A 14,145-nucleotide genomic window follows, 5' to 3' on the forward strand; every position below is an offset into this window, starting at 1 on the left:
CAACATTCTGAGACCCACCGCCCCCGACCCCCAGAAAAAAAAAAGCAGAAATTAAAAGATCAGTGCCTATATACCAAACACTATCTTAGGTACTTGGGGACATATCTGTGAACAACTTGCAAAAATAAAAAATATCTGCCCTTTAGAGCTTATACACAGAAAAAGGAGGACTTTTCTTTAGGAATCATGTGTTATCTCATTTGAAACTTTCTAGAAAGTCTGTCAGAAAAAAAGAATAGTACTTTACATAAAATGAATAATCTGCTTAGAGAACCTCTTAATAGAGTTTGTGACAGAAGTCTAGTTTATGTCCTACTAGCATAGCAGATATTACTGACAGTCAATAAACCCCATCCAAAGATAGTATTTATAAGCAGTCTTCTCAGTCTGTGGAATAGCCTGTTAGTGGGAATAAAATCTTACGTGATAGCAGAGGAAATCTAACAGATACTTGTATGAGGTAACTTCTTTCCCAATTCATAAGTAAAAGAGAAAAACAAATGCATAGGACTGAATGTGATAAGCACATAAACTGGTTTAAGAAAGATATTTCAGACAACTGTAGGAGCTTAAAAAAAAAAAAAACTAAAAAAAAATCCCTAGAAAAATACAATAAAAATTGAAGAGAAAAAATAAACAATGAGAACTTTTCTCAAGTGAAGAATACACGGATCTTTTATTTTACCCCTTAATACTGGGAACTGAACCCAGTTCACTTTACCACATCCCCAGCTCATTTTATTTTTTGAGACAGGGTTTCACTAAATTGCTGATACTGACTTGAAATTGTGATCCTCCTGCCTCATCCTCCCAAGTAGCTGGAATTAAAGGCATATACTGTGATACCCAGCTAAGAACAGAATTTCCAATAAAATTTAATTTAAAACAAATATACAGACTTCTTTCTCCCAGAAGAAAAACCAAAGCAGCCTATCATTATCATCATTATCCTAGAGAAAATGATGATACGTATATGGAGTTACTCCACCCACATGTCAAAAAATGATATTATATTTTTCAAAATTACCTCATTTTATTCTCATGAAGACAAATTTACACTGTTCCATAAACCATGACAATTACAAGTGATTGCAAAACAAATTTTAAAAGAAAAAATATTTAGGGTCAAAACTAGTTTGACTACTGATTAAAAGGAACAAATTTTTTTAAAAATTTAAAGAATAATTATTCAAACTACATTCAGAGTATATCTTCTAAGTTTTGGGTAAGTGCTCTTTTTTTTTTTTCATTTTCGAAAGGAACAAAAATTGACACACAAAAGAAATGTTACCTCAGATAAATCCATCTTCGGAGATAACGTGCAAGTCAATACATGGTCACCTATGTTTTGTGGATTTTGTTTCAGAAAGTTGTACATTGATTGAGCAGATTCAGGACTTTCTAACTGAAGAATCGCCTTTGGAGAAGATTTAAAAAAAAAGGATGAGTAGTTCCTAAAAAATTAAAAGTAGAATTACATTTATTTAAGTATGATCTAGCCATTTCTTTCCATACACCCAAACGAACTGAAAAAAGGGACTCAAACATTTATTTGTACATAGCATTATTTACAATAGCCAAAAGATAGAAGCAACAAAACTGTCGACCAGTGGATGAGTAGACTTTAAAATGTGATATATGCATACAATAAAATATTGTTCAACCTTAAAGTGGAACTTCTGACACATGATACAACCTGTATGAACCTGGAAGCCATATGTTATGGTTTAGATATGAGGTGTTCCTTAAAAGCTCACCTGTGAATCAATGCAAAAGGATTTAGAGGTGAAGTATTAAGAGAGCCTTAACCTAATTAGTGTGTTCAACCACTGACTGTGATTAACTGGATGGTCACTGTAGGCAGATAGGCTGGGGCTTGAGGAGGTGGGTCACTGGTGTATGTTGGGGTTTATATCTTGTCCTTGCTAAGCAGTGCTCTCTCTGCTTTCTGGTGTGATATCTTGAATTTGCTTTCCAGCATGTCCTTCCACCATGATGTTCTGACTCACCTTGAGCCCTGAGGAATGGAGCCAGCTATCTGTGGACTGAGACCTCTGAAACTGTGAACCCCAAAATAAACTTTTCCTCCTTTAAAATGGTTCTTGTCATGTCATACCTAGCATGCAAGAGGCCCTATGTTCCATTCTACCACCCCACCCCCAAAAAAATCAAGGAGAAAAAAAAAAAGAAGAAAATACAATGTTGATTGACAGGCTGGGAGGAAGAGGAATGGCAGGTTATTGTTTAATGGAGCTTCTATTTGAGATTATGGGAAAACTTCTGGAAATGGATAACGATAATACTGTCAATAAAATGTGAATGTGCTTAATACTTAATAATGATACTTAATAACCGAAATTAATCAGTGAATTTAAACATTGCTGCAATGGTAAATTTATGTTTTTTTGCAAATGACAGAATTTGTATATTTTACCACCATAACATCTTTTTTAAAATTCTTAAATAATTTGATTGTCTTTTTCTTTCAGGCTCTAGGTGTGTGATTCCAAAGGCATTGTTAATCCTATCTCCAAGTAAAGGAACGAAAACGATCCTTAGAATGTTGCAAAAGGCAAAGCAAAACTGAAAATATGAATTTTTAAAGACTGTGTATTAAGAATGTCTACAAATATATATATATAAAACGATGCTGGGCATGGTGGTGCATGCCTATAGTCCTAGTGGCTCAGGAGGCTGAGGCACTATGCAACTGGGTGAGACCCTGTCTCGAAATAAAATACAAAATAGGGCTGGAGATGTGGCTCAGTAGTCAAGTGCCCCTGAGTTCAATCCCTGGTACAAAAAGAGTCTGCCTAAAGTAAAACTTTAGAATTTGTACATGCCATCTGTGCCCTACCTTCCAGCCTATGTCACACCATTCCTATATGCACATCTGTAATCCTAAACGTGTAATCCCAAACATGCTCTATTTTCAGTTAGGAACATACCAAAAAAAAAAAAAAAAAAAAAGTCATTGATCAAATATGTACTTTATATGAAGCAAAAATCATCCACTTTAATGTGAAATCCTTTCTAGATAAAATACTGCTGATCAAAACCTAATTTTAATGGTCATAAACTAAAATATATATTGAATATAGAGGGTATGAAAAATGCAAATAGATGAACAATTTTTGGTTCTTAATTTTAAGAGAAGAAGCATAGTGGTGCACACCTATAATCCCAGAGACTTGGGAGGCTGAGGCAGGAGAATTGCAAGTTTGAGGCCAGCCTCAGCAATTCAGTGAGGCCCTCAACAACCTAGCAAGACCCTGTTTCAAAATAAAATAAAAATTAAAAAAGGCTGGGGATGTGCTCAGTGATAGAGCAAAGTGCCCCTGGGTTCAATTTTGAGTACCAAAACAAAAAGAAAAAAAAGAAGCCAAATCATGAAATGAGTATTTATAATTCTCATAAATGAACAGACCTAAATGTATGTTTTATAGCTGAAAGGAACTTTAAAAAGATATCTGGTAATGTGCATTTCATTTTACAAATAAGTATAAAACATACTGCCAAGGCCATAAAGTTAGTCGAAGTCAGATTCAAATAAACTCAATCTAAACTTCCCAGTTAGATAATACTTTTTGGACTATTTTATCCCTTCCCCTGCGTGAATCTTGTTTCTCCTTAAAAACTAAAAGTTCTGAAAAAAGAGAAAGGGAGACAGAGAGAGATTGATTATTTTCTTTTCCTTGTCACAGTTGAGAAAATATCCTGGTCTGTTATCCTACTAAGCAACTGAATGGTGTTTATAAATGCTTCAATTCAGAAGCTGAATTAAAAGTTGCAGATCACAGCCAGGCATGGTGGTGCACATCTGTAATCCCAGCAACTCAGCAGGTCAAGGCAGGAGGATCGCAAGTTTGATGTCAGCCTCAGCAACAGCCAAGCCATAAGCAACTTTGTAAGACTTTGTCTCAAAAATAAAAAATAAAAAGAGCTGGGGATATAGCTCAGCGCTGAAGTGTCCGTGGGTTAAAAATCCCTGGTACACTGCCCACTCCAGCCCCCCACAACCACAAAAGTTGCAGACCACAAGAATAAGGGTCCAGTCATATATTCGTAATAGCTAAATTATGGAGGAACTTGTTACCTTGTTTTTATTATTCATGAATATGTGGTGATTCACTTTTCCAAACTGAAGTCCAACACAAAGTGCACACTGAAGTCCATCTTCTGGTAAATTATCAAGATGCACAAACTGGCTATAAATTTTATCTGTATTTGCCTGTATTTTTTAAGAGATGGCATAGAAAAATTCAAAGCTGTAGCTTCAAACTGTGAAACACAGATTAGTAGTAATTTAAAATTACAATGGCCATATGATGTCTTCTCAAGAGTAAGAAAATGACTGTAGATAAAGAAAGTAAGATTCACATGACATATCTTATCCCTTCAGTACTGGTATCTTAATATTGCTACTAAGGTTTTCTTTAATTCCTAAAAGATGAACCAATAAAACAACGTTTCTAACAAACACGTCAACATGGGTATGTAAATGCAAAACTCACCTCTGGGTCATCTTCTTTAATCAAGGTTGTAAACAGGGCTTCCTAAAAAGTCAAAAAGATAAAGGCTGAAGAAATAAGCTCTTTCTCATTCCTGTAGTTAGTCAAGATTTATAATATAAAACTCTACACAAATTTGCATTATCCATTATTTCATCAAATGAGCAACAAAACTTTGATTCCTTCCAAAAATATTTCCCTCCTTTTGAAAAAGTTATTGAAGTCTCACCCCATACAACTTCATTTTCCTTATTTCTCTAAATAAAGATCAGTAAGTGACATTTAGGGAAGACATTCAAACTCACATATAAGGAACTAATTATGACTTAATATGAACAAAAGGAAGAGAATTTAATATTAAAAGAAGCTAACAGGAGCTGGAGTGCTAGCTCAGTGGTAGAGCACTTGCCTTGCACATGGAGGTACTGAGTTTTATCCCCAGCACCACCTTAAAAAAATAAATAAAATAAAGGTATTGTGTCCATCTACAACTAAAAAATTTAAGAAAAAAAAAAAAGAAAGAAAAAAGGAAAGCTAACAAAGCAAAGAAGAAGATGAGGAATAACAGATACAGGCAAATACAAAGCTGCATAGTGTAGAAATGTACAGTGAACTATCGCTACTGAAATATAAAAAGGCCAAAGTAACATGAGAATAGAATGTCAAAGCTGGCAAAGAATAACTAATGAAAAGTTTTATGTGCAGGAAAAGAACTTTATCTTATGAGACTATGGTTCTCTTTTTTTCTTTGACACAAGTGACATATATAAAACACTCTATAATTTCTAAGTATTTTGCATTTCCACCTTCCTCTAGACATAGTAATATGTCACTATAGGTCACATAGAAACATTGAAGGGTTTTTACTGAATTTGAATAGATAAGAACTTTGTCATTTTTGTGGTTTTGTGAAGAACGGACTTGATAAGACATAGCTGAAGGCATAAAGTACAAAGGAATATAACTTTGCTGCTCCAATAGAAGTTTTTAAGAGAAGTAACTGAAGACAGAATGAAGAAAGGGAAACAAATTTTGTAGTTAAAGAGAGAAAACTTCATGAAGGCTCACATGTAAGGAATCAAGAAAAAAAAAAAATCAGAGAAAAAGAATTAGAAAAACTTCCAAAATTCCTGTAAGATATGAACAGTGAGGAGATGCCTGTTTCAGATAATTTTAATTTTTTTTCTAACCCAACAAACTATGTATAGGATTCCCTCAATAGTGGATTAAGTGATTATTGGGAGGACCAAAAGTTTTCTTAGCGCCTGAGAAAAAGACATGCACCAAAGAAGAAAACAGGATAACATAACAGACTTTAAAAATCTGATAAAAAAATTTATTAATATCTAATAAAAATGATGGTGTAAATCTATGATTTACCTCATCTTTTATATTCACGTTTTCAGGAGCCATACTTATGGAGAGTTGATTTCCATCCATGGATATTGGGAAGCAGGTATAAAACTTTACCATAGAATCTGCAGATTTTCTACTTATTTCTATATATGCCTTTTAAAATAAAAATTACAAGTAAAAAAAAAAGTCTTATTTTTTTTCTTGAAAAGAAAATACTTTAGTCAAATGACTTAAACAATTTAATAAATATTTTTAAGATAAAAAATGCAGACCTCAAAATCATGATGCACACAGTTAACTAAACTACTAAGAAATAATAAATGACTTAACTTGTAAGGCAATACTACAAATATAAACAAAAAACATTCTAGTAACTGACACTAAGGTAATAAATTATTCACTGCATTCTTAGTACAATAGTATCTAACATGTAGATATTACATTTTGAGTAAATACATGTATAACGACTGTCAAGTTATTTTTTGTTTTCTTCATAAGTATAAATTTTAGCTCTATGTATTTTTGTCTTAATTTTCAAACCTAGGTAAGTTGAAATTGATTCTTCTATACATTTGCTAATATATACTGTGGTAAAAATCTTCTATGTATTTGTATACAGCTATAAATATTTCACAAATTATTTGTCATTTGCCCATTTATTCATTATACTTTTAATATGCTAAATAGCATATTACGGATGTGAAGCTTCTGTTTCTCACTTTATACAAATGTTTTTTTTAATTTCAAGTATCCATTTTCCTTTATGTTAATTTTAATATCATCATTAACTAAAAAAAGATATATAAATTTTAAAACTGAATGCCATTATGGGTGGTGTGATGAAATCTCCAATCATCCCACTGCTTGCTTGGGACCTGAAAGATCCCTTTGTCTAGCATATCCATGCTGTATACACATACTACTTGCCCATTAGTCATCTTAATAGCCATCTCTGTTACTGTTAAGTGTAGCTCTTGTTTAAGTAACATTAATTTTACTAAATAACGGCCTCAAAGCATACGAATATGATGTTAACAATTCGTGCCAAAGAGAAGCTGTAAAGTGCTTCAAGTAAAAAGGTAAAAAGTTTATACATAATAAAGAAAAAAAATACATGCTGAGATTGCTAAGATCTATGATAAAGACAAATCTTTTATCTGTGAAATTGTGAAGAAGGAAAAAGAAATCTGTGCTAGTTTTGCTGTTGCATCTGAAAATCAAATCAGCAAAAATTATGGCCACTGTGCATGTTAAGTACTTAGTTAAGATGGAAAAGGCATTATATCTGTATATGTATGTATTGGAAAAAATATAGTATATACAAAGTTCAGTCCTATCTGCAGTTTCAGGCATCCCTATAGTCATCAAATGTAATTCTCCTATATAAGCAGTAGTGTGGAGGCAGGATGGACTACTGTACTGAATCTGATATTTTTTTATGTAATAGCTAAAAGTACTAAATCTCCAAGTATTTAATACTTTTACTCTAATCAAAACTGGGTAGTTAATAACCTAGGTATTTTTGTGTTTAGATTTTATACTTATATACAATATATAATATACATGAATTTATACTTTAATGAATTATGTAAAGTTATCAGTAATCAATTTTAATTGTTTCTGGGCTGGGGTTGTGGCTCAGTGGTAGAGCGCTTGCCTAAAACGTGTGAGGCACTGGGCTCAATGCTCAGCACCACATAAAAATAAATTAATTAAAAAATTAAGTTATTAAAAAATTTTAACTATTTCTAAAAATGCAAATTTCCTCTATTTCAATATACTGTCACATATAAAACCTTAATATTAAAAAAATGCATTTCCTTTTATTATCATCTTTAAACTTACAAATAATCTACTTTTCTTTTAATAAAATGTAACTGTCACAACATAAAATTCACCCATTTAAAAGTGTACAATGCATAGTTTTTAATGCATTTATAGAATTGTGAAACACTCAAATAACCTATTTTTGACATATTTTGAAACTACATAACTTACTTGTATTCACTCTTCTCTCATTTTCTTAAGAACAATGGCCTCAAAGACCTTTCATGATCTCCAACACACCTTTCTATGATAAGAACACTGCTGTTTACCAATCTAATGGCATGATTTCCAATGTTCATACTTTTCCTGAAATCTTACCTCCTATAGAATACCTTCCACCAGTTGTTTATTATTAACCAAAAAATCTTACTGTGCTGTTTTAAAATTACAAAAACAATAAATACTGAAAGTTTGTAGCATACAGATAAACTTTTTTGGGGGTACTCAACCAGGGATCTTAACCACTGAGCAACATCCCCAGGCCTTTATTAAAATTTGGAGGCAGGTTGTCGCTAAATTGCTGAGGAAGCTTTGAACTTGCAGTATTCCTGCCTCAGTCTCCCAAGTGGCTGGGATTTACAGGCATGTGCCAAGGTGCCTAGCAAACTTATTTATTCTAAGTAGAGTTAGATTATGTCTGAAAACGGTGACTGCTCATTTGAGTTATCACTGATGAAAGAATAGAATAAGACATACTAGTAGAAGAGTCATCTATAAAATTTTGTTATTAAACAGCTTTTTATTAAACATTAAAGATATTAAACATTTTCTAGTAAAATACAATCTCGAGTAAATCTTTGACATATTAGTTAGCCATTCCCTCTTATCATTAAAACTATGCCTTAAAAGGACAGTATTAAAAATAAATCTGTTTTACATTTTAAAACTCTCTTAGCTTAATGTAAGCATTACTTTGCAATGTTGCTTTTAAATAGTTTCATGAATTTAATGTTTCTCAAAATTAGCGTGCAAACTATCACTAAAATTAACAACTCTTACCTTTTTATGAGATGATAAAATCAAAATATCCTTTAAACCACCAAATGGTTTTGTCAAGTTATTAATTTCTTCTATAGAATAGCCTTTATTAGGCAAATTAGAAATAAGTACCACACACATTTCTTCTGATTCCTTCAAAAGAAATTAAGAAATTAGTATTAAAATTTTTTATATTTAAATTTATACTTCACATCATTATGTTAGTACTTAAATTGTGTTTACTATTGAGAAAAGTCTGACCAATTCAGGAGGCTGGAATAAACTTCAAATAAAAAACCACCTTTCCCCTTACATTTGCAAATTTACATTCTTCAAATATACAGAGTAACTATAGTCAAACAACCTGTCACTTAGTCCTGATCTGTGGGTTGTTTTCCCCCTGCCATTCGGTGTTTTAAAACATAAGCTTACTTACAACTTCTTTTTTTTCATGTACTATTGCCATTTCCTATACCTTGTGACACAACATCCTCAATCTCCAAATTAGTGTGTCTTTTTATCTTCCCAAGTAAGATAATTATTTTTTAGGCAACATAAAAAAAGCTTACCCAATTCATTAAGATCCTTACCCAACAACCTAATCCACACTTTGAGGAAGTACTTTCTTTTCTACTGTTACCTATCTTGATCCATTTTATTTTCTAAGATAACTGTTTCATCAATACTATTTTTCTTTTTGTGAATATTGGGAAAATTTCTAAGGATAAGCTATATAGTAAGCTTGGCAATTTTTCACTTTTGTTTAAAATAAAGGTAGAAACTTATAATTTTCATAAACCCTCTGAGAGTGATTTACTGGCACATCATATGTGTAATTCCAGTGCCTCAGGAGACTGAGGCAAGAGGATCTTGAGTTCAAATATCAGCCTCAGCAACTTATCAAATCCCTGAGCAACTTAGCAACACTCTAAAATATAAAAAGGGCTGGGGGTGTGGCTTAGTGGTTATGCACCCCTGGCTGGGTTCAACACCCTAAATCAAAAAAATGGTTCCTTTTAAAGTCCTTTAAGGGATTCCTAAAATAAAGTCTACTTAGTGACTTCTTAAAGAATGAATTAATGGATTTGTTACAGCAAAATAAACTTGTGCTTATTAGCACCTGAGTGCCCTTAAAATCTAAACAAATAAAATAGGGATTAATGATACTTTAACATTCTTAATGATAAATATAATTACAAGAAAATAATCAAAGTGAACTTTATGATCTCCAAATAAACTGGAAACTCCACCTACCCCTCCAAAAGTCCCCACAACATCAAACAACCTCGTGTGTTCTAAAAAATATAATATTAGCATATCTCCTAGGAAGAAAAAAGATACCACGAAATTCTATGAGTTCTAATTTGATGAACTGTTATTTACCCCAAACCCTATTTTAGCTATTCTCAGGGAAAAGTGATCTTTTCAAATATGTACACATTTTTTTGGTAATCTATCCCTAAGATCTACTCTGTAACTCAAGGTTTTTGAACTGAAACCATATTTAAGGAGTCACAAATGACTGAATTTTCCACAACACAAATACTGTAAATTTTTTTTTACATGGATCTACAAAAAAACAAAACAACTGTTTTGCCAAAATTTGAGCTTTAAAGAAATAAAACATAAAAACTGACCTTGTTAACTGCTTCATTTTCTGTGGCTTCCAAAGCAGCTTCTTAATACCAAAATAATAATAACAATTATTCTTTTAAAATTCATGTAGATATATTTATTAAAATCTCACTTTACAATGAATTGAACAGAAGCTATATGCACATATTTACAATTGACAAAAGACTAGAAAATTAGTAGGTAATAACTACAAAAGAGACACTGGCTTTTAGATAATATATTTTTTTCCATTTAAGAGCAAAATTCGGAATAATCTTGTGTACAACAGTGGTATTTAAAAATACATAAATACAAAACTTGGTACTGCTTTCCTTAAAATTTAAAATTTTTCCTCTAACCTTAACCATAGGGGAACAAAATAAAATTCTATTGGCCTACCTGAAATAGTTTCTTTAGCACTTTCAGCAGCTTTAGCTTCTGTACTGGTATTTACTTCAGAATTTGCTGCATGAAATAGTCTGTTTTAGTAGTCTACAAAAACACTTATCTAATGAAACTAGTAAATGTAAACAATAACTTAAATTATTTTGTGATTTCAAGTCTCTTTCACTGTCCTGATTCAAATCAAACTCAACCTAACACATTTCTCTCTGAAAACAAAATAATCCCTGTGAGGATTTTTAAGGGAAATTTCAAAATACATCCTGAATACACAATAAAAGGATCTAAAAAAAAATATAGAATGATAATACTTCAAGCTTACCTGGTACAGTTACAGGTTTGTTTAAATCTTTGTTTTTGATATTCCCAGCCTTTCTGGCTTCTAAAGACTTCTTTCCAGTAGATTTTCCTTTTAAAACAATCCAACTGTTATTCTACAGGTCTGTTCAATCATTTTAGCATGTTTCATACTAATGTATTAGTAAATGAATTGTTCAACTTTATTGTAAAAGCAGTTCTTTCCATATATTCATTATTTCCATTTATTTTCAATATCTGTTTACCAATAGTAAAAGTAAATTTAAGTTGAGATACAATTTTAAAAAAATATTTTTTAGTTGTAGTTGGACACAATACCTTTATTTTATTTATTTATTTTTATGAGGTGCTGGGGATCAAACCCAGAGCCTTGCACGTACTAGGTGAGCACTATACTGCTGAGCCACAACCCCAGCCCAAGATACAATGTTTTGTTGATGGCCTTAAATAAATTTAACCTTCATGTAGTAGAAACACATAATCACAGAAGCAAAACATGTTTTAGAATTTCTGCAAAGGTTCTTTGATACTAATCTAAGAAAAGATACCAGCACTAAGAAGATCATGCTAAGTTTCAAAAAGCTACATTTATTTAAAATAACGTTCTTAGAGAGAAAATGTACTATTTCTTTACAGAGAAATTCATTCTAATAACATGGAAAGAACTAATCTTTTAAAGTAACAAACATCAAGAAAATTATACAAGCTAGGAAAGGTAATGTAAAGCAAAAATTCTGAAAAAAAAAAGAACAAAGCAAAGACTAAACTATTTATAGGAGAGAATGACAGAGTAGCCTGATTATATGATTATAAATCTGTCAAATTATACAATCTATAAAACTACATATATAGTTAAATATAATCAATACAATCTATAAAGCTATATATACAGATGTATGCATGTGTGAATAAATAAAATATAGCTATGAGTTATATCACTGCACAAAAATGTATCTTTAATGGCAGTTTACTATCCAAGATAAAAGTACCAACAAATAAAAGTCCTATGTAGGTCATAGCAATATCTATTTCAAGATGTTATTAAATACTAAAAATTATTTGTGAATTTAAAATTTCTGATATTGTATTTGTATGCTTTAGGGAAGAATTAAAAGTAAACGTAATAAAACCTCTTTTAGTCTTACCTGTTTTGATAGCTTTAACTTTAGCAGCTACTGTTACCACAGATTTTACAGAACCCGCTGATTTCCCTAAATAAGAAAAGCTACAGTCAAAACTGGTTTATTTAACTAGTATCAACAAGCTCCAAAGAACGAACTTCACAGAGAAAGAATATACGCACAACTGAACATCTTTTATTTGAAATATAAAATGCTGTATCATCTTGGAAAGCACAGATGATTTCCTAAAATCCAGCTATGATAATTTCTTCAGGGGGAAAAAAAATCACTGACATAAGAATTCATTCCCCTACTAGGATATGAGATAAATGAATCTATAAATGTATGGATCAACTAGAAGCTAAATTATTAATTCTAAGGACATAAAAACAATTCCAAATCCCACACTTTCAATGGTTCCAAAACCAGTTATACACAGAACCTCCAAGATCCAAGCTTCCCTTGCTCTCAGTTGACCAAAGTCACATAAAGACTGTTTCTGACTTATTCCTAATGTGTTCTAGCTGTTCAAGACTATTTAATTGCTTTTTGCCTACACATGGATTATTGTTGCTTACTTTCTGTGATGATGCTATTTATAGAGATTGTGATCATCAAAGTTGCAGTAAAGATTACTAAAAAGGGGCTAGGATTGTGGCAGAGTGGTAGAGCACTTGCCTAGCATGTGGGAGGCGCTCAGTTTGATTCTCAGCACTACATATAAATAAATAAAGAACCATTAACAACTAACCAGTATTAAAAAGAAAAAAGAAAAAAAAAAGATCACCAAGAAGCCAAAAACCTCACCATTCTGAAATTTAGCTTAGAATTTTAGAATCTATAACAACTCAGCAAGAAAATGCCATAAATCTAAGTTGAATTCCAAGTTAAATTAAGAAGATGTGGCCAGGCACAGTGGCACAGGCTTATAATTCCAGCAGCACAGGAGGCTGAGACAGGAGGATCAAGAGTTCAAAGCCAGCCTCAGCAACAGTGAGGTACTAAGCAACTCAGTGAGACCCTGACTCTACATAAAACACAAAATAGGGTTGGGGATGTGGCTCAGTTGTCAAGCGCCCCTGAATTCAATTCCTGGTGCCCGACCACTGCCATAGCAAAAAAAAAAAAAAAAAAAATGTGGGGGCATTAATGATTTCTGCATACATTTCCTCATATATAAACAAAGGTGCTTGGAGATTGTCACAACTATCTAACAGTAACCTTGTTAAGAATACAACCATACTTTTGAAAAATTAAATATCTCTCTCTCTCTCTCTCTCTCTCTCTCACACACACACACACACACACACACACACACACACACACACACACACACACCCTGGGACAGGGAGAGAGAATTGAGGGGGGTGGAGAAAGACAGACACACACAGAGAGAGGCAGGGAGGGAGGGAGGGAGAGAATAACTGACATCCATAAAATCCAAGAGTAATAGTGTACAAATCCACCTTTTATATTCAAGGACAGACCATAATAGTTGTTCTAAAACAGCAACATGAAAGGTATCTTTCAATTTTGCTTTTCAGAGTTTTATATACCCAAAGATTGAAAGTATTAAATGGAAAAAATCTGAAATTAAACAATTTACAAATAACTTTGTGTCATTCTGAGTCCTGCTTCATTCTGCCTGAGATGTGAATGTGCTATTTATCCAGCATATCAACAATGTATACCTGGTCCATTAGTTACTCAGTAGCAGTCTCTGATATCACACTATTATTTGAGCGTTTGTGTTTACTTAACTACTTAATTATGGCCCCAAAGCTCAAGACGAGTGATGCTGGGCTGGGTTGGGGCTCAGTGGTAATACGTTCACCTCACATGTGTGAGGCATTGGGTTCAATCTTCGGCCCCACATAAAAAATAAATAACTACATTGTGTCCATCCTACAACTGGAGAAAAAAAAAAAGTGTTGTGATGCTGACAATTCATACATGCCAAAGAAGCTGTTAAGTGCTTCTTACTTTCACTGAAAGGTGAAAGTACAATTGGTAAAATA

General features: G+C 32.4%; 1 protein-coding gene across 5 annotated transcripts in view; it reads right to left on the reverse strand.

Annotated features, from left to right (window-relative positions):
* Nucleotides 1-14,145, reverse strand: part of Znf638 (zinc finger protein 638) — a 69,472-nt gene that overhangs the window by 14,060 nt on the left and 41,267 nt on the right. For 4 of the 5 annotated variants that reach the window (XM_013357197.4, XM_013357196.4, XM_040271329.2 and 1 more), the window contains 9 exons: nt 12,152-12,217; nt 11,011-11,097; nt 10,686-10,751; nt 10,310-10,350; nt 8,694-8,825; nt 5,892-6,020; nt 4,515-4,556; nt 4,097-4,231; nt 1,292-1,417 (listed from right to left, as the gene is read on the reverse strand). In XM_013357197.4, the coding sequence (XP_013212651.2) occupies nt 1,292-1,417; nt 4,097-4,231; nt 4,515-4,556; nt 5,892-6,020; nt 8,694-8,825; nt 10,310-10,350; nt 10,686-10,751; nt 11,011-11,097; nt 12,152-12,217 (824 nt within the window). The remainder of the gene's footprint in view (nt 1-1,291; nt 1,418-4,096; nt 4,232-4,514; nt 4,557-5,891; nt 6,021-8,693; nt 8,826-10,309; nt 10,351-10,685; nt 10,752-11,010; nt 11,098-12,151; nt 12,218-14,145) is intronic. The other variant, XM_040271328.2, reaches the window with a different exon arrangement.

Source organism: Ictidomys tridecemlineatus, chromosome 12 (assembly GCF_052094955.1).
Source record: "Ictidomys tridecemlineatus isolate mIctTri1 chromosome 12, mIctTri1.hap1, whole genome shotgun sequence".
Taxonomy (NCBI): domain Eukaryota; kingdom Metazoa; phylum Chordata; class Mammalia; order Rodentia; family Sciuridae; genus Ictidomys; species Ictidomys tridecemlineatus.